At 42.0% G+C, this 22848-nt stretch overlaps 2 protein-coding genes across 2 annotated transcripts; one reads left to right on the top strand and one right to left on the bottom strand.

Moving 5' to 3' along the window:
* Positions 1–7511: 7511 nt before the first annotated feature.
* cunh4orf48 (chromosome unknown C4orf48 homolog) lies at positions 7512–12753 on the bottom strand. The gene is made up of 4 exons (XM_005944572.2): positions 12600–12753; positions 12250–12393; positions 11241–11329; positions 7512–8446 (listed from the first exon to the last, which is right to left on the bottom strand). Exons 2-4 carry the CDS (start codon positions 12359–12361, stop codon positions 8375–8377), a joined length of 273 nt encoding a protein of 90 aa, XP_005944634.1. The 5' UTR covers positions 12362–12393; positions 12600–12753; the 3' UTR covers positions 7512–8374.
* A 1725-nt stretch (positions 12754–14478) lies between these two features.
* On the top strand, positions 14479–22570 carry nelfa (negative elongation factor complex member A). The gene is made up of 11 exons (XM_005944573.3): positions 14479–14919; positions 17773–17944; positions 18588–18749; positions 18935–19024; positions 19106–19233; positions 19355–19424; positions 19515–19603; positions 19697–19805; positions 19905–20233; positions 20322–20421; positions 21100–22570. Exons 1-11 carry the CDS (start codon positions 14710–14712, stop codon positions 21282–21284), a joined length of 1644 nt encoding a protein of 547 aa, XP_005944635.1. The 5' UTR covers positions 14479–14709; the 3' UTR covers positions 21285–22570.
* Positions 22571–22848: the final 278 nt, after the last annotated feature.

Raw genomic sequence — 22848 nt, 5'->3', positions numbered from 1 at the left:
GCTACATATCTGCACTTGACCCTCCGAGCTGTGTTAAAGCGCTCGGAGCATATTGTGTCACGTAACTTGCAAAACATGAGAAAACATTTCACTGGATGGGACATTTCCCTGTTGTAAGAAGACATCTATTATCCAAATATACTTAGCAGAACAAGGAGTAAATATTTGTTAACAATATTTGCTTCGGATTATTTGCCTCGCCCCCGGGTCTCAGTGAAAGCAGAAGAGCCGTTGAAAAAGAAGAGTCGGGAAACTTCTCATAGAAAAAAGATATTTCCTGCCACATAAAGATCAGGCGTGGATTGACTCTTCATTCTGTGCATAAATAACATTCAAAGCATTCAAAGCGTTCAACAGTCAGTCATCTTATCAAGAGTCTACAGATGTGATCGAGGTCCTGACTGTAGTCATCAAAACTAATCGTGTTTAATCTGAAACATTTCACACAGATGTCTGGAGAGATTTCAGTCAGTTTATCCGTTTATAACAGTGATCTTCTTGGGTCAAACCTGTGGGCCTCTCTGTGTGCAGTTTGCATGTTTTCCATGTGCTTTCAGCTGACTCCTAAACCTGCTTCTCTTTGATCGATGGGCTACATGTCCATGTTGTACCGCACCTATCTCCCAGTGTTTTCTGGGATAAGGTCCTGGCCCCACATAGGCATGGGGCATCTTTAGCCCTCCTCCCTATTACACACATTTAGAAAATGTCCCACATTTTGTTTGACTCTCTTATCTGCAGGACAGACTTGACTGAAGTCCATCTTTTATTCACTAGATGTAAAAGAAAACCTGTCATCATGAATGACGTGTCACAAAGTCACAAGACTTGGAATACGATGAAAACACAAATAAATCTCTGGAAAAAAAAAGGAAATACAGAATTTGTAACACATGTTTGTCCCACATAAGCATTCACTCTGTCCCACATTTAGTTTGTTGGGATCTTGTTGCTTTAACCCACACTGTCTGTTCTGATAGAGACAAAGTGATCTTGACATTTCTTTATTTTTTACTGCTTGAATGATGAAGATTCTGGGTTTGAATCTGCTTCTCTGCGCGCACCTCTGCGTCCTATCAGAGTCTGAAAACGCACACGTATCATAGATAGACTCACCTCAGTGAACTGGATAGATGTCATTAGTCAAAGGTCAAGGTAACGAGTGCCAGAGCAAAGGTTCTTACAGGCTAAAACTAAACAATATATAAATTAAATATGTTCTATCAGGACCCAGTAAAAAAACATTCAAACATATTTAGCAAAAAAAGAATGTAAATATTTATTTTTCCTCTCGTGTATTTGCCTTGCCCTCTGGTCTCAGCAAAGGTAAGCTGAAAGTTGGAACACCTGCAACAGTGAGATCATTAAAAATTCCTGAACTAGCAAGTAAACCAGAATCATACATTTGGTGTTGTTGATGCTCACTTAGCCTGAGATTAACTGAAACTAAAGCTAAAAAATAAAGAAAAACTAGACATAAGAAAAAGAAAACTGAAACACTGCAGTGTGCTCACTACATTAACAGCAACAAAAAACAGTATTGTTCAGGACTTTTTCTTTAAAGTTTAGTGAGATTTATCAACACAACCAGTCTGAGGAGGCATTAATGTAAGATGTTTATGTCTACGTACTGTACTCTTGCCTTAATAAATATGCCTCCTTTACATGATGAATCAAAGTTATCATAAAGGTTATCACACCCACAAAAAAACTCAAACTAAATTAAATGGAGAAAACAAAAACACGTGAATCTAAAGCTCTGCTGCAGAGGGCTTCAGCCCACTTTCACCTCTGACTGTCCATCTGATCAGTGTTTGAAGTTTATTGATGATGTTACTGTGTTTCTCTGCACTGCATGTGAGCACGAGGTGCAGCAGATGCCTCGGAGCACTCCTTGTGACCAAAAGAGGCGTAGAAACTTTTCATTGGACGAGCTTTTCTCTAAAGTAACAGGACAAACAAATGCACGCCTCAGAAGAGTATATAACTGAAGTCAGACAGTCAGAAAACATCTAACACCTTAACTTCTGCTTCTACTCAGCGACTGACACAGACTAAAGGTGAGTGTAGTTCCTTCATTTCTCCCACTAAATCAGGTGTTAAATGTTTAAAGAGCGTTTGGGTGCATTTTTGTAAAGTGTTTAAGTTTCTGGGTTTTGTTTTTAGAAAATGAAGGTCCAAGACTTGTTCATGGGTTTTGCTCTTGTTGCTCTGATCAGTGCAGCACCGATAGAGGACAAAGCTGTATATGATGAAGGTAAGGGATTGTTTAAAGCAGAAATTTACTAAGGTGCAGGTCTAAACTTAGAGCTGTTTGAGTGCCTGTCATTTACTAACAGATGTCATCACTCCCACACCTTCTGATTCAGCAGAGTACAACCCTGAAGACTTCGACATAGATCCTACACAATATGAGAAACTCTTACAGAATGTGCAGAGTTACGGCAAAGTTCTGGGCATATCCTTTGACTACGGTGAGCTCCTGGGGACAGAGTTGGAGAATGAAACATTCCTGGCTGCAGGACTCGGGGTTGATGTGTCTGTTGGTGGACTCCTTGGAGATGAGGCGGCCCTGGGTGAAGGCTTTGGAGATGTGGAGTCTCTGGCCACAACCTTTGGATATGCAGAACTCCTAGACACTGAGTTGGGAAGTGACACGCTTCTAGTTGCAGGACTTGGGCTTGAGATGTCTGGTGGTGCCCTGGGTGAAGATTTTGGAGATGATGACATACTTCTGGCAGCAGCTCTTGGGGATGACCCCCTCGGCGCAACCTACGGATATGAAGAGCTCCTGGGCTCAGAGTCTGGAAATGAGACACTTCTGGCTGCCGGACTCAGGGTTGAGATGTCTGTTGGTGCACTCCTTGGAGATGAGGCGGCCCTGGCCAACGGGGAACTCCTGAATGTCAGTGAAGAAGATGAGAAACTCGCTTTGGAAAACCTCAGTCTTGAAGATGTGCTGAAAGCAGCAGGTTCTGACGGTGAAATCAGACCTGATGCTGAATGAGCTGAGAGAAATGAATCCCTCGCTGCACACTGCCTGTATGTCTCAGTATACTTCTCACACTCTTCAAACTTTTTGTTTCCATCATAAAGGGAAAAGATCATTAGGCAAAATAACATTTAATCTCAAGAGAACGTAATCTGCAGTTCACCAAGTGAAGAATGTGATGCTCTGTCATGTTTTTGTGGCTTACATGTTAACATGTATGTTTATCTGCTCTTTCTCTGCAGCTCTCCAGGCTCGTGGCTTCATCGTGGTCATGATCCATATAAGGCATATGAAGTGCATTAACTGAGGCACTGTCTCAAACATAAGGGACAGTAAAAATGTTTTGAAACGAAATAAAAATATTGGTCTCAGTTTCAAGATTAATGTTCTCTTTGTTTTTATTCTTTGTGTCTGTGTGTGTATATGAATCTTATTATAATATATCTCAAAAGCCTGCAGAGATTTTGCGAGCAATGTATTTTCTGTTGCTTAACTAAATTTTCATTTAATAAATGAAGTGAATTTGATCAGCAGAATCAGTTTTTTACATTCCCATAACAGCATAAACATGCAGGTAAAATGTTCTTCATTCTGCATTTAGAGCTTTCGAGTAACTATCGCCTGAACCACACAGTGAGCAAACAACTGTTGGGTGACTTTACTTAAATAAAGTATTCAAATAAGAATAAATGTAAATATTGTGAGGCAAGAAATTACTGGGCAAAGATTTTATGCATAGATTAATTTTTAGATTTTGTTCTATTTAGCTTTAATGTAATTTACAGACTTCAGATGCCAACAAGTTCATCTGACATGGTTTGTTTTCAATGACATGTTCTTCTTTTTTTCGTTTTTTTAATCAAGTTAATATGTTCAGGTTTAGTGAAAAAGGATATTAGTCACTGAATGAATTATTTTTCAAAAGGTAAATTATGTAATTCATTGTTTTTAACAAATTTGATTGTTTAGTTTTGATTGATTGTTTGATTGAAGCTGGGAAACGTTGGAAGAAGAACTGGACTTGTTTGTGTGTCACATGATATCTTCTAACTGGTGGACAAAGTGGCTTTCGCCAACAAAGCTGACACACGGAAGCAGGATTTGGAAGATTATTCAGTTAGCATTAGCCAAGAAGTTAGCTAATGTTATTGTAAGCTATAACTAGCAAACCAACATAAGTAACTTAAATTTGGCAAACAGCAAACCGAACCTGACAATATAGTCATTATAATGTATAAATTAATAAAAAACAAAACCAATAGCTAACAAAGCTATGACACCACAGTGGGCACAGTCAGGCTTGATACAGATATCGGTGCAAATTAGTGCAATGAAAAGTTAGTTGTACTAGCTTTTCACTACTTTCTAAAAGTTTTTAAAGTCTTTTTTGTTTATATTGACTTTTGAAAACATTTTATGTTTAATAATATAGTGAAAATCTCATCACCAACGCCGGATCCCTCGCAAACAAAACGGAGGAGATACAATCAGAGATTTACTACATTCCCCATTTCGTGGTCCATGTACAGTGACAATAAAGGGCTATTCTATTCTTCTATTCTTCTCTAAAATTGAGCCTTTCCCTCATTGTTAGTATTTCCAGGTTTATAGAGTCATAAAATAACACAATATCCCCTCTGTAGAAACTTTTCACTCTAAGATGTCAAATCATTTAAACAAGAATTTTGAGCTTGATGTTTTTAGGTTTTTAATTTGCCATCTTTTGGAGCTCTAGTCTGAATAAATATGACAAATTAGTACAACTTTCTGAGATTTGGCTTCAAAAATAATGATCTAAGTAATCATCTGGGAGAGCTTCATTGTCTGTCTTTCACCTGTAGCATCATTAAGCAGAGCTGCACTTTGCTTCTTTCTTTGTCACATACATTACCTGCCTGCCTATCTATCCTCAGTGTGGTCACTGAACTTTATAAAACACATAGTACATGACTGAATTATAAACCTCCATGCTTCACATTCATCCTGCCTACTGGTATGCTAAATTCTGGTATGCTAAATAAGTCCCACGGTCACGCAAGGTGAGGAAACTTTTGTGGCAAAGTCAAAGCAATGCCCAAGTATAAAAGAGGGATAAAAGCCAGAGAAAATCCAGAGGATTTTGCTTGCTTGCCCCCCGTCAAAGAATTTCAAACAGCTGGTTCAATGATTCAGGCAGCTTTTCCCGGAGCAGATAAAAGAGAGCTCTGTGGAGAGAACAAGCCAGCGAGTGAGTAAGAGCGAGAGCGAGAGAGGAAGAAAGTGGAGGCTGCTTGACAACAAGAAGTGAGAGTGATTCAGCGTAAACTCAGCATCCCTGCATGCCTGAAGCTCAATCACTCAAACCAGTAAAAGCCTGACGGGGTGAAGCTGCCTCAGCAGGACGTTTCAGTTGCCTGTGATTGTGTGTGCTGTGGTGCAGTATGAGGGGATTTGCCTCCATTGTGCCCTGCGGTGCGCCCTGATGCCTCAGGCCTGCGACTCCTGCCAGGTGACTGCGGGCACTCCGTGAGCCAACGTAGCTCCTCGGTTTTCCTCTTTCTGTATCTTTTTACAGATTTCAGCCCATCTCATTTATAGATGAGGGGACTACAGAGTGCTGCATCACTGCGACACAGCTGGCAGTCCTTCTTTACTTAGGGCTCCTCCTGCTGGTAGAGATGTGGCACCTACAACAGTAATCCCTGTTGCAAATAAATAGAAAAAAATGTTAGTAATGTAGGAGGAGATGAAGTCAGCTAAAAAAGCACGACCTTTGGCATCTTTGAGAGCCGCATATCAGGTCATTCCATATTTAATCTTTTATCGATCTTCTACTGAGGAAAAGATCGTTTGACAAAGTCTAGACAACATCTAATACGTTTTACAGGGATATGTGTGATCCCCAAGCTCAAGTCCTCTAGCAGAGGCCTGGGTTCTGCACAGTATCATAGATGTTCCTAAAACTGCACTCCTCTTGACGGAGACCTCTGATGTTGTGCTGGGTCTGCTGGAGTTACAGCTCCTTTAATGCTCCTTTGACCACTGGAACCACTTTGGACTTTAACTTCCACATCTGCTCCAGTTCTCAGAAAGCTGATTCTGTTCATCTGGATGAAGCGTTTTCAGTAATAGAAATTTTTCGTCACTCAGCCAAATAAAATACTGAGATGAGGGCCCAAAGACTGAAGTGACACAACATTTCAACTTCGTCCAGATGAACAAAATAACCTTTCTGGGGCTTCTTTACCTGGATGATTGAGAATGCTTCAAGATATCTGCCTCTGGTACGTCTCTGTTTTCTCATGCTCCTTTTTCCTGATCTTGCTGTCCGCTGGGATTGCCACAACTATCACAACTGCTTCTGCTCCTTGTCAACCACCATTATGTCTGGTTGGTTGGCCAACAGCTACTTGTCTGTCTGGAGGCTGAAGTACCTGAGGACCTTAGCCGTGTTGATCTCAGCCAGGTACATATGGGGCACAGATGTTCCTGTACACTATCCTAGCGACTTGGTTATGTCATCCAATGAACACTGCTGCTACTATATGCCCGACTGTCTCTACGGTGTCTTTGCACAGTCTGTAACTTGGATCGGCTGTGATAGCTGTGTGCTGGCCTCTGTGGATCTGGAGCCCTCTTGGGGCTTGTTTATGTACTGTCATGGACTAGCCACTGGTAGGGTTTCTTTAGTCTGTCACTTGTACATCACATGGCAAGGCTTGATCTTGCACAATACTTCTTCATCCTTACCACCATCCACCTGCTATCAGCTGCCTGAAGCACTCTTGCAGCAGCTCATCTCAGGGACACGCTTCCCGATGTATTCATGCTGGTTGTTTCATCCTGGATCATGGCACTGGCACTCCACTTTTTTGTTGCTCACAGAGCTGCAGGGTCCTGGATTTGGATGAAAGTCTCCGTGCATGGAAAGGAATTTTCACATCTGGATATCTCCTCCTTTGGTTAGCTTATCATGACATCTGTGTAGCTGATGACTGCTGGACATGTGGGCTGATGGCTTGGGACCTAAAGGTACATTTTAGTGTCTTTTTTATCTTTGGTGATTTTGGGGGATTCTTCCTCTGTCTTGAACTCTGCTGTCATTTGCTTTCCCATTCCAACCAAACAGCATTCTAGCTCCCCATTGGGCCATTTGATGGAGAACACAGGTGATTCTCTACAACCACTGTGTTGGTTGATTTTCACACCATCTCTCTCTTTGGATGGCCAATGTTAAGCAAAGGGGACAACAAAAGGTGGTATATGTCAAAGAAACAGGACCCAAGGTTTCCCAGCAGAACATTGTCCAAACACCCCAGAAGAGCTGCATCACAGTTTGGTCAAATTCTTACACTTGCACATGTTCCCTCCTAACACCTCAACTTTGAGGAAAAAATGTCACCAATGGGTGCTATGATGACGAGATGATGAATGTTATTAGCTGTCAGCAGTCATACTGTTAATGCCTGACTGGTGAGCTGCATGACCAAGAAGCAATGAAAATAACTGAATGGACTGTAATTCATTAGAATACAAGCAGTAAAGGTCATTCATTGTTTTTATTTAAAGGTGCAACAATAAGACAGTGAATGGGGCTCATTGTGACATAAATACGCTGTTTATTAACAAGCAACAGTAAGACAGTTACTATTTCTACTTCCATGTTCCCTGCTGCAGGTCTGTTCACCCCTCCCTCCCCTGCTGATGACTCCTCCGTTCCACATACCCGTCTACATGTACATAATCTATACATACAATCGATATTAACAACAGGTTAAATAAAAGTGCTGAAAATTCATGCTACAGTGCTGTGCTAAATCAAGACCTACGAGTCCCCTTTTGCAAAGAGGTAAAACTTCATTTCTTTACAAACGTTTCATTTGTAAACCTCCCAAACAATTCCTTTGAATCAGTCAATTACTGTCAGATTCCTAATAATAATTTAACTAACCGAAATCTAATGTTGAGCCGTTGAATGAACTCTGTGTGATGCTACAGTTCAATGTGTGTAAACCTTAACCTCGTACAAGACATTCAACAAGTTTACAGATACGTACCACATCCTATCCACATTATACAGTCGAAAAAGTCCAAAAATGTTTACGCTTTATAGGAGACACATGAGAGCGGCTGTCAGTGAAAACAATCTAAGTTCACAGGCGTCTGATACACCATGTAAAACGTCAGCGGTATAAAAGTCATCCCAGATAAGGCAGAACGAAAGCATGCCTCGTGACTTTAAATCAGAGCTTCACTGAACAGTGACATGAGAGAAAACAAAATAAAGTGCCTATTGTGTGAATATGCAAAGATGAGAGCTGCTGTACATGAGCAGAGGTTCTGGACAGAGTTGTTTTTGAAGTGTGTCGGGGTGCTGTTAGAGCGGGACGTGTCCTCAGGAGCTCAGCGCAGCGAGCTGGTGGGCATACAGTCACACAGAGCCCTCCTCTCCGTCCTCAGCACCAGCGTCTCTGTCTGCAGCAGGAAACAAACAAAAAAACCACAACATTTTACTACATTAAATATCAGGTTTCTGACCTGTTGTCTTCATCAGCTGCAAAATGTTCTAAAAAAATCAAATATTAAAACGTTTCATTTAAAGCATTTGATATATGTTTCTATGTTCTATTGTGAATAATTGCACAGTATCCCAGTTTACTTAGATATTTTGATACAGTTACAATTTTAAAAATACATTTGCCATTTATCTGGATGCTATTCTAAGAGTTTTAACCATAGATGCTGCCACGGGATTTTTATTACATGACAGCTTTTTCAAACCTCGCAGATTTAAACAAATATAAGCCACAACGTCACGACTGCAAATAAAACATAAACATCGACATAAAAGAAAACTGAATAAAGAGGTTTAACCGAATTACAAAGAATTTCTAAGGTTTACAAAGTGCTTACTGTCCATGTCTTGCACATCGTTTTTTATTCTGCTAGTCTGTAACTCTGCAGTTCAGTAGCTTATTGGAGGCTGGAAGGAACAATAGCTTCAGGCAGTTTGTTTTGCACTTTGGCCCTCCTGAGTCTTCTTCCTGATGGCAGAGGTTTGCCTTGAGAGGAAAGATGTGCAGTGTGCTTTGTTGCTTGTTCTGTAACAGCATGCTCACACGGGCTCTGTAAGGCCCGTACTCTTATTCCCATGACCTTCATGGCTGTTTTATCCAAGCCTGCTGTTAAGTTGCCAAACCATTGCAATTCCATATTTAATAAAGACGCTCTCTAGCATCAGCAAGCTCTGAATCACTGCTGCAGGCTTGCACACAGATTATTGATGTGTATCTGCCAACAGCTAAATATTTATGAGGACGGCTGACAGTTATTGAGTGGATTCTGATGAGCACTGGTTCATGATCAATAACTATTTTCTCTGATTTAGTGATGCTTGGAATCAGACGATTAGTTTCACACCATTTTGATGAAGTTGTTCAATCTCATCATGGTACACAGAAGAATCCACGAGTGTCAAACATAATCAGCCCGGCATGGACTCCAATCCGAGGAGGAGAGCATACATTTTGGAATTTTAAATTATATTTTAATAGGTTTTGCAGCTTCTCCTGATACTACACCAAAGTAATTAAGTAATATAAATATTAAAAAAACAAATTGCAATAAACTCTACATATTTCTGTTTTCTACAATGTGTCTACAATAAAAAACAGCATGCTATTTTCAGTGAAGTAACAGAAACTTTCTGTTTTCTTTCAAACCTCACTCTGTGAGATACCTCACTCGGTTTTCAGAGAACTGGGGTTACATTAGTAACCGAACATTTTTCTTTAATCTTACATTTATATCTTACAGCTTAAATCATGCTGACACACTTCTTTCATTACTACAGCAGCATTTCTTTATCATGTAGAAAAAACTAAGAAATACTGTTGAACTTGCCCGTCGTTATACTTTTGATGTTTCATGGTCAGGAATAATGTGTCAACGTGTAGACAGATGATCCCTGTGAGCTAACAGTTCATGTTTCAGACTGCCCTAAACTTTCATCTTCGTCAACATTTTTAGTCTTGGCTCTGTATGAAATCAAAAAGGGATTACTCCTGATGTGGTCCTCTCAGGCACAGAGCAGCCCCGCCCACCTGCTGTTTAAACGTTTTGTTTGCGATGGGCAGCCAATCACATACAGAGCTACTCTAGTTCTAAGAACACAGCTGAAAATATCATAATGGATGCTGCTTAATCCACAGTCATATTAATATTAGTCATATTAGGATACGTTCTCCTACAGCAACTTGTGCACAGTGTAAAGTGTCATGCCACTTTCTCTCGCTCCGTTTCCTCCAGCCTCTCTGTGCGCCTGTGTTTGACTACAGGAGTGGAGTGAGGTGCGTGGGATGTCGGGTCACCAGCTGCCGCTCAGCACTTCCTGCCATAAATAAATCGTACCATCTCCAGCACGCTGCCTGATCGTAGACTGTTCACTAGGTTGAGCACAGTTCTGCACATCTTACACCTCCTCTCTGTCTCCAGCCTCTACCTTCCTCCTCCTTCCACTCAGCTTTAGACTCTCCTCCTAGACCTTTCCCTTCATTTCCATTTGGACCAATCCATTTAACCCCCCCCCCTTCCTGGCAACTGGCCATGCTGTTTGGGTCACAGTGGCTGGATCTAACTTATCTCCTTGTCTGTCAGAGTAATCGAGGGGTGCAGCGATTGTTTTCAGTCGCATTAACCTTCATTTCTTGGGTCCACACAATAAAATTACATAAACAGAGAACAAAAGTCATATCAGCTGATCCAAAAGCAGGTATGTGTGCCCTGAATTGAAATCAGTACTACAGTTCACACGTAAGCTCGGTGTGCTTGGAGTTAAAGTGTAAAATGTACAAATTCCAAAAATATTTCACAACAATCCAAACTATAGCGACAAAAAAAAAAATCCCTATTCTTTGCAGCACAGGAATTTATAGGCACAGGTATTATGACTGCTCTTTGGCACAGTGATGGGAGTGTGTGGGTGTCTGAGGTCATTTGGAAAATGCGCTCCACAATTTTCATATCTAAAAACCAGGAAATAAATGAAAAAGGACTAACCCTGCGCTAAAATGCAGATGTAGACATTAACATATACTAAAACGTACCACATAATGTCACATTTACTATATAACAATATGGGAACTGATAGAAGCAGTCACCACCCCCCCACAAAGGCTCATGAAGATCAGTTATTTTATGAAATACATCAGCTGGTGCATGAATCTCTGCAGTAGTCTCTAGAATGAAAAGGAAATTAGAGAGGACTTACCCTGGCATCTAGGTTGAAAGCGGTCTTCTTTAGATCTTGCAGCGCCCTCTGCATAAACTCAAAGGCATGACAGTCCACACACGGGCGACCTGGAAACAGCAGAAATGAGTTCAGAAACAAAGGCAGCGGCGTGAGATACCAAGTTAGTACAGAGCCAGTATCACCGATACTTCTAAATGCAAATGATGTAGGTGGGAGTAGCATGCCGTGATTTATGAGGTGAATGTATCACTGATACGATTAATGTGAATGCAATTCAATGACCTCTAAATGACTGTGAATCTTGCTTTTTTTCCACTTTTTCATTAACACAACAGAACACACACTCATGGTTTTTCACATTTTGAGCCTGGATTTTTTTTGTATGTGTGCATGACTGGAAAGCATCAAATTAGACTCCAATTTAATGCTGATTTGGTGTGTTCTTGTGGCTGCAGACGTAAACTATAAAGTGTATTGAGTAGAAGTAGAGAATCAGTGATCTGACCCAGAGTCATCATTTACAAAAAGGAACCATAAATCTTATTAATGAGACTGATTAGTCTGTAGCAGAAAGCGACTGACTGCTGTGCTTTGTCATCTTTGAATTGATCGTTTATTTGAAGAAACAAATATTTTAAACAAATATACAGAATTTAGCTTTGTGGAAGTGTTCATCTAGATTTTTTTTCTCATCTTCATCTAGATTTTTTTTCTCATCTAGCTTTTAATTTACAAACAACATAATCAAGCTTTTCTACCTGAGCATCCATGAAGTCACACTTATGTATATTTTCCTTCTAACCTGCTCGGTATGTGTGCCTTTAAGCAGCAGTGGAGGCCCAGTTTCATGATCCAAGCATACATTAATTAAGATGACCTACAATTCCCTCAACAGCACCCCTGTGAGACCTGCAGTCATTAGACTGTGGAAAGATCACCGTGGCGGACACATACTCGTCTAAAATATCTCAAAACTTGTACTCAACAGGCGGAGGAAAAAATTAATCTAATTTTTAAATCCACCTACTTTCGGCAGGGATGACAGTCCCCGTCTCATGATCCGCATCAGCTGCCCCGACACAGACGAGCTGCAGCGCCAGCAGCAGCACCACTGCCTGCACATACCCGCTGGATGCCATGGCGACGGTGCGATCCCTTACTCACCTCTGATCTGGAGAGTACAATTAGGCAAAATGTATAAATTAAAGGGCAGAAAATGTCCTACACGGCCGTCAGCCAATCAAATGAGGGGGGGGAAATGATGGGCTTTGTTCAGATAATGCTCCAGTTTCCAACCAGTAAATGTTTGTATGTGTTTAAAAGCTCAGCCCGCACAGAGTAATTACCGCTTATCTGACCACCTGCACGGTAACCTACCGTCAATCGGCCGATGATGGTTTGCAGATCGCCAGATGAGCGCAAGATGCCCACCGAGTACTGTTGTATGGAGATTAAATTAGTGCGCATGCGTGTTGGTTGGCTGAAATTTTCTCCAGGGGCCTCGAAAACGAGACTTCCGGTGACAGCACTTAAAAAAATAAAAGCCTTGATGGGCAGTTTACCCGTAGAGTTTATTGATGGGTAGGTCTTGCATTCATTAACAGGATAACAGAGAGAGAGAGCGAGAGAGCAATATTTACTTAAAAAGTCAATGTAAAAAGCAGTATAGTTATTATTATTAAAGATACCTTATCTGATTACCTACATTTTAGAGATCAATACTGCATTTTATTCCGTAAATTGAGTGCAATATATACATACATGCACAGTTTCAGCTATAATTCCAATATTTAAAATTGTGTATTTCCATTGACCTATTTTTACATTAATATAAATCAAATACAGCTACATTTTTATGATTTTCTTTTTAAAATAGGGTGCCCGATTTACAGCCACATTGAACAAAAGCACTAAACTGAAACAGTTAGTCTGTTACTGCAGCACACTGAATCTTCATGTTTTTGACATTTACATGTTTATAGTCTGGCATTAAATGAGGCGACTATACAGTGTAAAGATATAGATACATATCCAATTAATATCCCATGTAATAAGTAAGAGCAAATAATAATTGACTATATACTTGTAAACAGCACAAATTAGTGAAGCAAGCTCATTTAAGATGTCTTTGTGGATCTAGAGAAAGTATATATAAGGATGCCAGGAATAGCAGAGAAGTATGTGAGGGTGGTGCGAGACATGAATGATAAAAGAGTGGTGGGTGTGCAGTGAGTGACGGATGAGTTCAAGGTGGGAGTGGGATTACATGAGGGATGGACTCTGAGCCCCTTCTTGTTTGCAGTGGTGACAACTGGGCTGACAGATGAGTTCAGGCTGGAGTCTCTGTGGACTATGATGTTTGCAGATAACACTGTGATCCATGGAGAGAGTGTGGAGCAGGTGGAAGTACGCACAGGAGAGAAGAGGAATGAAATCAAGTAAAAGCAAGGCACAATACATGTGTGTGTGAATGAGAGGGAAACATGTGGAGAGGTGAACATTTACAGATATTGAAGGTGGATGAGTTTAAATACTTGGAGTCAACCACCTAAACCAAAAGACAAGTGCGCGAGAGGGGTGAAGAAGAGAATGCAGGCGTGGTGAATTGGGTGGAGACAAGTGTCAGGATAGCAGCAAGAGTGAATGAGAAAGTTTACAAGACGGTTGTGAGACCTGCTGCGATGTATGAACAGTGGCAATGACAAAAAGATGGACTCATGATGAAATGAATCCATCAAAGGGATGGCTCAGGTTCAGCACTTTGGATCTTTAGAGAAACAAGGTTGAGATGGTTTATACATGTGCAGAGGAGGGATAGTGGATATATTAGACAAAGGATGTTGAAGAGGAAAGCCCCAGAGAAGATTCGTGGATGTAGTGAGGGAGGGCTGGTGTGACAGGGGAAGATGTCAAGGATACGGTGGCAGGTGAACTGCTGTGGCGACTCCTAAAGGTCGCAGCCCGAAGAAAACACATTTTAAGATAAGAGGACATAATAATAATATACTTTATTCATCCTAGAGGTGGGAAAGTTTAGCACAGCAAACATATGACATCGATTAAATGGGTTGGATGTGCTGTGGTTTAACATAACAGGCTGCTTAAATGCAGTAAAAGCAGCATAGCAAATATCGGGGACCAATGAGAAGTGTGGCTGCCAGTAGTGTAGTAAACTGTGACAGGGCAGGGTTGAAATAACCTGTTACTATGACAATACAGATGTTTCTCTGCTCGGCAGATGTGTAGCACTGTATTACATGAGGTAACAAAGACTTCCCGCATCTGCCCTTGTTTACACCTTCCTTCTTAAAACTTTATTAACCACACACTGTGTACAGTTCCACACTTAAAGGTGGATTTCACCCGGTCTCCTCACGGCTCTGCGTTCACAATTGCCCCCCACCCCGGGTTATGGGCGGGGTCCTGACTGCTGTTTTCTTAGGTAGCCTGTTAAAATGCCCGAACTCAAAACACTTCTTTTTCCAAGATGGCGTCGATGAAGGACAGCGACACCGGCCTGTGGCTTCACAACAAACTAGGATCCACGGACGAGCTCTGGACGCCTCCGAGCATCGCTTCGCTCCTCACCGTGTCGGTTATCGACAACATACGGCTATGTTTTTCGAGCTTGTCGCCGCCGGTGAAGCTGAAACTCCTGCTCGGGATGCTGCACCTTCCGCGGAGGACCGTTGACGAGGTGGGTTAGCTCGGTGTTAGCCTGGAAGGTACGATAAGTTGTTACCTCGGATTCACGGCTGAGAAACGAGCCGATAATTGCGCTAGATTTTAAAAAGCACTGAGGTCCCTGTGACGGTTTAGTGGCATATTTAAAAGCCTAACAATATTAATAAACCTTTCCAGCTAACATTATGCTACCATATTTATCCGAAGGCTAACTGAAGAAGCGGCAAACTCGTTATTTCCTCGACATGCTCCCCATTTTTTCTTTTTTTAAACCCCGGCTTCAATGCACGAAACACTTTTACCCTCTAACGACAGGATGCTCCCGAGCTGACTTTACCCCTGCGCACATTTGTCTTTCCAGCGGTTGTTTACCGGCTACAGCGAGCAACGCTAGCCTAGCGGTGCTCGCACGGACATTGTGGTGGGATGGGCGGCTGAGAGCTGGCGTTAGGCTGGAGGGCGGTACTAGCTCCCGGACCTACTGATCACCTGTTCCCCCCGCAGGAAACGATACACAGCCGTCATTTGTGTGGCTTATATAGCCAGACTGTTCAATAACAAATGCAAAATTATTAAGCTAATTATAAATGGGGTTTCTTAAAACAAGCATTCAAGTGTGTTGTTTAAGTGAAATTGGCGGCTAAGCTCAGGAGTAATTTCCCGTATGCAAACCACGAAAGCTCTTGGCTGTTTTAATGCAAATATTTATTTTAATTAAGTGGTTTTGAAGGAGAGCAGCAAGTGTGAAAGGGAAGGTTTACTAGATGGTAGCGAGTCTTGCTATGATGAATGTTTTGGAACAGTGGCTCTGAAAAAAAGGAGACAAGACCGAGCTGAAAATGTTAATATTTAGATAGAAATGAAAAGAAATCAATTGAGTTCAAGGCTGAGATGGTTTGGACATGTGCAGAGGAGGGAGAGTGGATCTATTGGAGAAAGGATGTTGAAAATGGAGCTGCCAGACAGGAGGAAAAAGAAAACGCCTCAGAAGAGATTCATGGATGTAGTGAAGGAGGACATGTAGTAGGTGTGGAGGGAGAAAAAGGCGATGCTTCATAGACACAGGGCCACCAAATATTAATATTTTGTAGTTAAATGCCTTCAGCTCTTTTTAACCACCATCCTGAGATAACGTTAGCTGAGCAAACTTGCATTAAATTGGTTCAACTGTTCGAGAGCAAGCTACCTCCTTATAGCTTAAAAAGAACTGATGTCTGCCTGGTGATTGCATGCAACAGATTATAACTTGTGGTTGCTCACAGCTTGAGGATCTTGCACTTATGACCACTTTTGATCACAAGGAAATTGCACAAGTCCCCTGATAGGAGGCCACCTTTCTGCAGACAGTCACAATCGTGCTTGGACTGACTCCAGTCACTCTTAGAGACACTGATCAAGGCTTGCAAATAAGTGCTGTCTAGCTTATAAACACAGACAGATTGCCAACATGCTGCCATCAGTCTGAATGACTCTTCGTCAATGAGCGCAATGCTACTGGCTGCCAGCTGTTTGTAGGACACAACTGATAATGAAAGTTTAAATTTGAGGAAAAAGTGCTAAATCACAATATATTTTGACGCAATATTCACCATATTGAAAAATGATAAAAAATTATGATATTGCATCGTGGGGTGTCTGGTGATGCAGAGGGTTGGTGTGACAGAAGAGGATGTTAAGGCTAGGGTACATGACAATATAGCTCATGCTGCAAACAATATCTCTGTGGCATTGGCTGCTATGGCCATAAAAGGGGAGAAACTCATGGCGTGGTCCTCATGCCCCCCTGACCTCAACCCTATTGAGAACCTTAGAGCATCCTCAAGGAAAAGATCTATGAACTCAAGTTCAATGGATGCAAGAACTGCAAAGGTTCTATGAAAGAAGGGATCCCATGTTAACATGTAACTTGGTTTGTTAAGATGTTTTTGATTGAAACGGCTTTTGATTTCAGTAATGCTGCATATTGAGCAAATGACCAATTTTCAGTTCTTTACAACCAATAAAAGATTTTGAAACTGCATAATCATTTGGAACGGTGCATTTTGAGTTTACTTTTGCAAAAACATAGTTATCATTGTGAGGTTGCTCTAATGTGTGATGACTTGAATTATACTGACTGTCATTTGCATCGACTATGGAGGAAAGTCAGTGACAAATATCATTTGCAAAGTATTTTGGAACAGGGTTGATTTTGGCAACACTGAACCTATAAGTGCAGGGAGGTGGACAGACTCTATAGCCTTAACTCTGTCATGTGGATATTAACATAACTGCATTTTATGGTTGGTTGAAGCTGGCGTCCTCCTCGTGTTGCATGTTGGATGGCTTCCCTTTGATAAACATCACTGCACAAAATCAGGTTTCTTTGTATCCAGTTGTTAAAGTCTTGAAATCGCAGTTATGTGAATGTTTATTCATGCTGGATTTTCCAGAGATGGAGGAGGTGTGAATTTAAAAGATGGAAAAATGGAAAATACTCGGGGATAATAACTAGTATTCAGAATACTTTTATATTATTTCATTCACACTCTGAGGGTTTGATTAATCTGGACTTTTTTGTCTGTACAGGAGTGATTATTTATCTTACAATTTGTAAAGTGTCGGGGTGGTGTGTGTCAGGTGTGAACTTTTTTTAAAGGAAAAGTGTGTGTCTGAAAAGTTAAAGTGATTACACACACTCATATTCAAGCTGTCCGGGAGGATATGATGCAAGTTGTTTCTTCGTGTAAGCAACCGGTGTTTTCTGAACCATGAGTGCAGACCAAAAATAGATTCACAGACTCTGTTGTGTGCTGTTAACCTGTGGAACTAATGCTAAAGTAACTACAGTGACTGTAGGTTTCACTAACACCACCTTTCTTGCCAGATGAAGGAGGCCCTGTCGGAGATAATCCAGCTGGCTACGGTGGACTCAGAGCCCTGGGTGCTGATGGTTGCAGACATCCTCAAGTCCTTCCCAGAGACCGGCTCTCTTAATCTGGACTTGGAGGAGCAGAATCCAAATGTGCAGGATATTCTCGGAGAGCTCAGGGAGAAAGGTAGTTTTATATTAATTTGCATCATTTCCAGGTGAGCGCTGATGTCTTACACATTTAAATAAATGCAAATGCATAGCTACAGTGTCTTTGCTTTAACTATAGTCAGATGACTTGCGGAGCCATTCTGAGCCATGAAAACTACCCAGGTGGTTTCTGGTGTAGACGGATCTCATGTAGTACAGTGGTTTCCCCTCATGTTGTTTTATCTGTAAACTGGAAGGCAAGATGAGCACAAGCAAGACTCAAAAGGTTTAAAGTGGAAGCACTTCTGCTGTTTTTCCTGTGGCTGTATTTAGATTAGTGTTGATTGCAGAAACATAACTCCACACTTAGGCTTTTATTTAAATTGTCATGTTTTGATATTTTACTTAAATATTTACTTGTATTTCATTTAGATTTAGTTCCTTAATTTTATACTAATTTTAAGTTTTTACTACTTGAGCTCTATTTAACTTATGCGAGCTGTCTTATATGTTGAATTCAATTTTTTTCAGCAGTAACAAAGGGATAAAGTATCTGTTAATGAAAAACACTCGTCAGCTCAGTGAGCAGAGTCGTGTTTTGTAATGCTGACCAGCCACAGACAGAGGAGCACAGTGGTCAGTGCTGCAGTTAACATCCCCACCTTTCTCTTCCTCCTCAGTGAGCGAGTGCGAGGCGTCGGCCATGCTTCCTCTGGAGTGCCAGTACCTGAATAAAAGTGCATTGACTACTCTGGTGGGACCCCTCACACCTCCCGTCAAACATTTCCAGCTGAAGAGGAAGCCCAAGAGTGCAACCCTGAGAGCAGAGCTGCTGCAGAAATGTAAGTTCATTTAATAATGGCCAATACACACCACGTCCCACAGCTATGGGGGGGAGAGACCGTGGGGTGGGGTAAAAGATGTGCATTTGTGTTCATTTTACTGTGCCTGACAGATTGTCAGTGTCTGGTGTTCTTCAAGAATTGATTGTCCAACTTAACACGTTTTAAACCCATTTGTTTTATAGCTACAGAGACAGCCCAGCAGCTGAAGAAGACAGCCGGAGTGCCTTTTCATGCCAAAGGGAGAGGATTGGTCAAAAAGATTGACACCACAAGTAAGTAAAAAAAAAAAAAAAAAAAAAGTCCTACTAAAAAAAGATTTAAATTATTTCACTGCATCCACGTTTGCATTACAGCTCCTCTCAAGGGGATTCCCAAAGCCCCATTCCGCAGCCCCACCACCCCCAGTATGTTCAGCCCTCCCAGTAACCGCACACCTATTGCTCCCGCACGGACGCCCCTGCGTAAGGAGCGGGGGGTCAAGGTAAGTCGTACCCAGTGTATCGTTTTTCTTACGGCTTTCATTCTTTCATCCTTGTTCTTCGCTTTCATTGAGCTCCTGCAGGATTGGAGTGACAGAGGGTTTTTTTTCTCCTATTGTTCAGCTGTTAGATATTTCAGAGCTGGATATGGTTGGAGCTGGAAGAGAAGCTAAGAGGAGGCGAAAGACTTTGGGTAAGTAAATTTACAGCCTTAGTTAGATTTTCTTGAGCAATAAAGTGTGACACTGTCGATGTTTAACCTGTGCTTCTTTTTATGATATAGAAACCGAGGCTGGAGAGAAAGCAGCCAAAGAAGAAGCTGTGGTGGAAAACACCACACCCGACTACGCTGCTGGCCTCGTCTCCGCACAGGTATTTAACCCAACGTATATCTACTGTTCTCTGTCACACCAGCCCGTTTGCCTCTCTGCCATCGTAGGTTCACTCCTTTGTGTCGTTTCTCAGAAACTGGGGTCGCTGAACGAGAATCCTCTCCCGTCAACCAGCTACCTACCAGCCACACCCAGCATGGTTCCCTCCTCGTCTTACATTCCCAGCTCCGAGGCACAGCCAGGTTAGCCGCCTACCTCCCAGGGCTCAGCGCTTTCTCCCTCAAACAAATAAAGTAAAATTCCCTGCTCATGCGTTTCCTTCATGTCCTCCTCCTCCAAAGCCAATGCTGGTGGTTCGGGACGGGACACGCTGCAGGCGGCCCGTCAGCCAGAGGAGTCGGCGACAGCGACCACAGGTGCCAACGCCACCTTACCGGGCCAGTACAAGCAGAGGCCGCCTATGTACAACGCGGGAACCACAGCAAACCCTGCAACTCCCACATCCCCCAGCACACCGGTATCCACCCCCGCCAGCAATGGACCACCAGCAGCTGCGACAGCCAGCCAGCCAGAGACCCCCACTCAGCCTCCCAGCACACCTCAGACCCCCACCCCGACAGCAGCCCCTACGCCACCACAGCCACAGCCCAAAAAGAACCTCTCACTTACGGTAAATAAACACCATTTCAAGACTTTCAAAGTCAGAGGATATTAAAACGTCAGCTAAATTATCTGTCTCCACTGTTTCCGACCGTCAGAGAGACCAGATGTACGCCGCCCAGGAGATGTTCAAGACCGCCAACAAGGTCACGAGGCCGGAGAAGGCCCTCATCCTGGGCTTCATGGCTGGATCCAGAGGTATGAGAGTTTTTAGCTGCTTGATGCAAATATAAAAAACAACAGCTTTTTCATAAATGCACATTACTTCCTGACAGAGCCTGTATCCAAAAGTACAGATTATTTATCTAGTTTACCATTTTACCAGTTGTATTTCCTGTCAGACCCGTTTTCATTCACTTCACCCTTTTTTCCCTTTGCAAATTAGCTTTAACACAATGTGACTTTGGTCACTAGCAGATTGCTGCAGATGCATGTTTGGATGGAAGATGGAAACTTGTCTGCAAACTCTCAAAGTGCAGTAAAACTTGGAGATTGTGCACCTTTTAAATAAAAGTTAAACCTGTTGTAGCAGTGAGGCACATCTTCTACTATGAATGTGTTTGAACAGTCTCAATTTCCAGTTTGCGTTGAATTCACCCAGCACCTGCCAGCAACATTTTTCCCAACGCATGAAGGTCAATAAGGTCACTGACTGGTCTCAAGGCCTGTGTAAATCTGAATTCCCTGTAGTCATTCAGAGTTTCCCCACATTTGCTGCAGGATTTTTACAGAATATGTTTCAGTTTAAATGCAGTTTTAACTACAGTAGATGTCCCTCATAATTTCTCAGCATTTATGCACATCTGACAGGGCAAAAACTTAACCAGCCTACCACTCTAACTCCACCCTTCCCTACCCCCCACCCATTCCCTGCAGAGAACCCATGCCCGGAGCAGGGGGACATCATCCAGATCAAGCTGAGCGAGCACACAGAGGTTTTGCCCAAAGCCGACGGCACTGGCAGCACCACCATGCTGGTAGACACAGTCTTCGAAATGAACTACTCCACAGGACAGTGGACCCGCCTCAAGAAATACAAACCCATCACCAACACCTCCTGAGGCGATGCGCTCGCTCAGGAATCCCCACTTCAGACGTGTTTACGCACAGTTACAAAGTATTTGCATACACATTTGGGCCAAATCGAGCACGGGGAGGGTGAAAGATTGTCAAGGAGAGAAAGGTTCTCCCTTTTGCTGCACCTCCAAAATGTGGGACTCTTTGAAGACTTGTTTTTTTGGGGGGTTGTTTCCCTTACCCTTTTATTGTTTTTATGTCACTTCCGATTTCTGAATGATGCTGTTGACAGGAGAGAGATACGAGTTATTCTCACGGCAGGCACCTTTGAACATTTGTACTGAGGTACAAGCATGTCACGTGTTTAGAAAGACGACGAGCCGTCTGTATTTTTCTGTGCAAATGTGACGTTTGCAGCTTATTCTTCTACATTTCAGAACCAAACCATGTTTTGTGATGACACAGAAATTAACGAAGACGGTCATTGTAAAGATGAGATGAAATAAAGAAAAAGAACTAGTTCTTAATGCTGTCCACTTCTGTTTTGGAGCCTTCTGGTAGATGTTTAATAATTTTTCATCCTTTTATTCCAAAAGAAGGGAAGAAAATAAAATGACAGACTCCAGCAGGTGTCTCTCTTTCTTACTCACTTTGACCAGTGGGGGTTTATTATGCGTTTAACTTATATTACACCTTTAAACACATGCTTATTAAGATATCTCCAATGAGACGGTGTGTGTCTCCAGTGTGGTTTTGTTTCAACATTTAATCTGCGTCCTTCCTGTGTCTGACTTCCTGCCCTGCTCATGAGTACCTTGATGTGGCTTCAGTCAACAATAGAGTTAATTTACCAACACGGGGCAGAGATCTGCATTTGAAACAAGTATAGTTGTCTTTGTGTGTGGCATGAGCATTTCTCAAAGTCTTAGCACAGCATGAATTAGGCAGCATGTGTCCTTCCACCTCAAAACGCAGATCATAACCTGGACCTAAAAACACCTGCCAACCAGTCCAAGCTTAAAAGTGATGCTGGAGAAAGCCTGAGAGAGGAACTGACCACGACTTTAAACTGCTTCAGAATAGTGTGAATGCACTTTTTTTTATTAAATATGTGAGCACAGGTCACCACATAGGGATCAATATCCCATAAGTGATCTAATACACCAAGAGCAAAATGTTTCTGTAAATCTTGTTGCAGTGAAATGAAAATATGAAATCCGTTCACTTTCATTGTTTTTAATTAACCAACTTAATTGTTTACTGATTGTGATTCATGTCTTGAACTTGACAGAGATACTGTATTAAAAGGCCAATTGCTGTCCTGTCCTGAGCCTGATTCAGCTCCAGGTTTATTCAAGTTAAAAGTGGGTTTTTTCCTCCCTGTTGCCAAGTTCTTAAACAGCTGTTAGCCAGTGTGTGTTGCACCCTTGCTAATAAATCGTAAGTAACGGACTAAATGACGAGAATTTCACCCAGAAAATTTTAAATCCTGTTTTATGGGATTGTCTATGTCAGTCATGTTGTTTAGTTAATTGCTGATCATTGTGCTCTGAATACAGTTATCCAGGTGGACGAGCTATTTAAAAAAAAATTCAGCTGACGTGTTGC

The sequence above is a fragment of the Haplochromis burtoni genome, unplaced genomic scaffold (genome assembly GCF_018398535.1).
Source record: "Haplochromis burtoni strain Fernald_Lab_line unplaced genomic scaffold, NCSU_Asbu1 Contig_388, whole genome shotgun sequence".
Lineage (NCBI taxonomy): Eukaryota > Metazoa > Chordata > Actinopteri > Cichliformes > Cichlidae > Haplochromis > Haplochromis burtoni.
The sequence above is the reverse complement of the archived record's forward strand: the minus strand, read 5'-3'. Positions and strand labels throughout refer to the sequence as shown.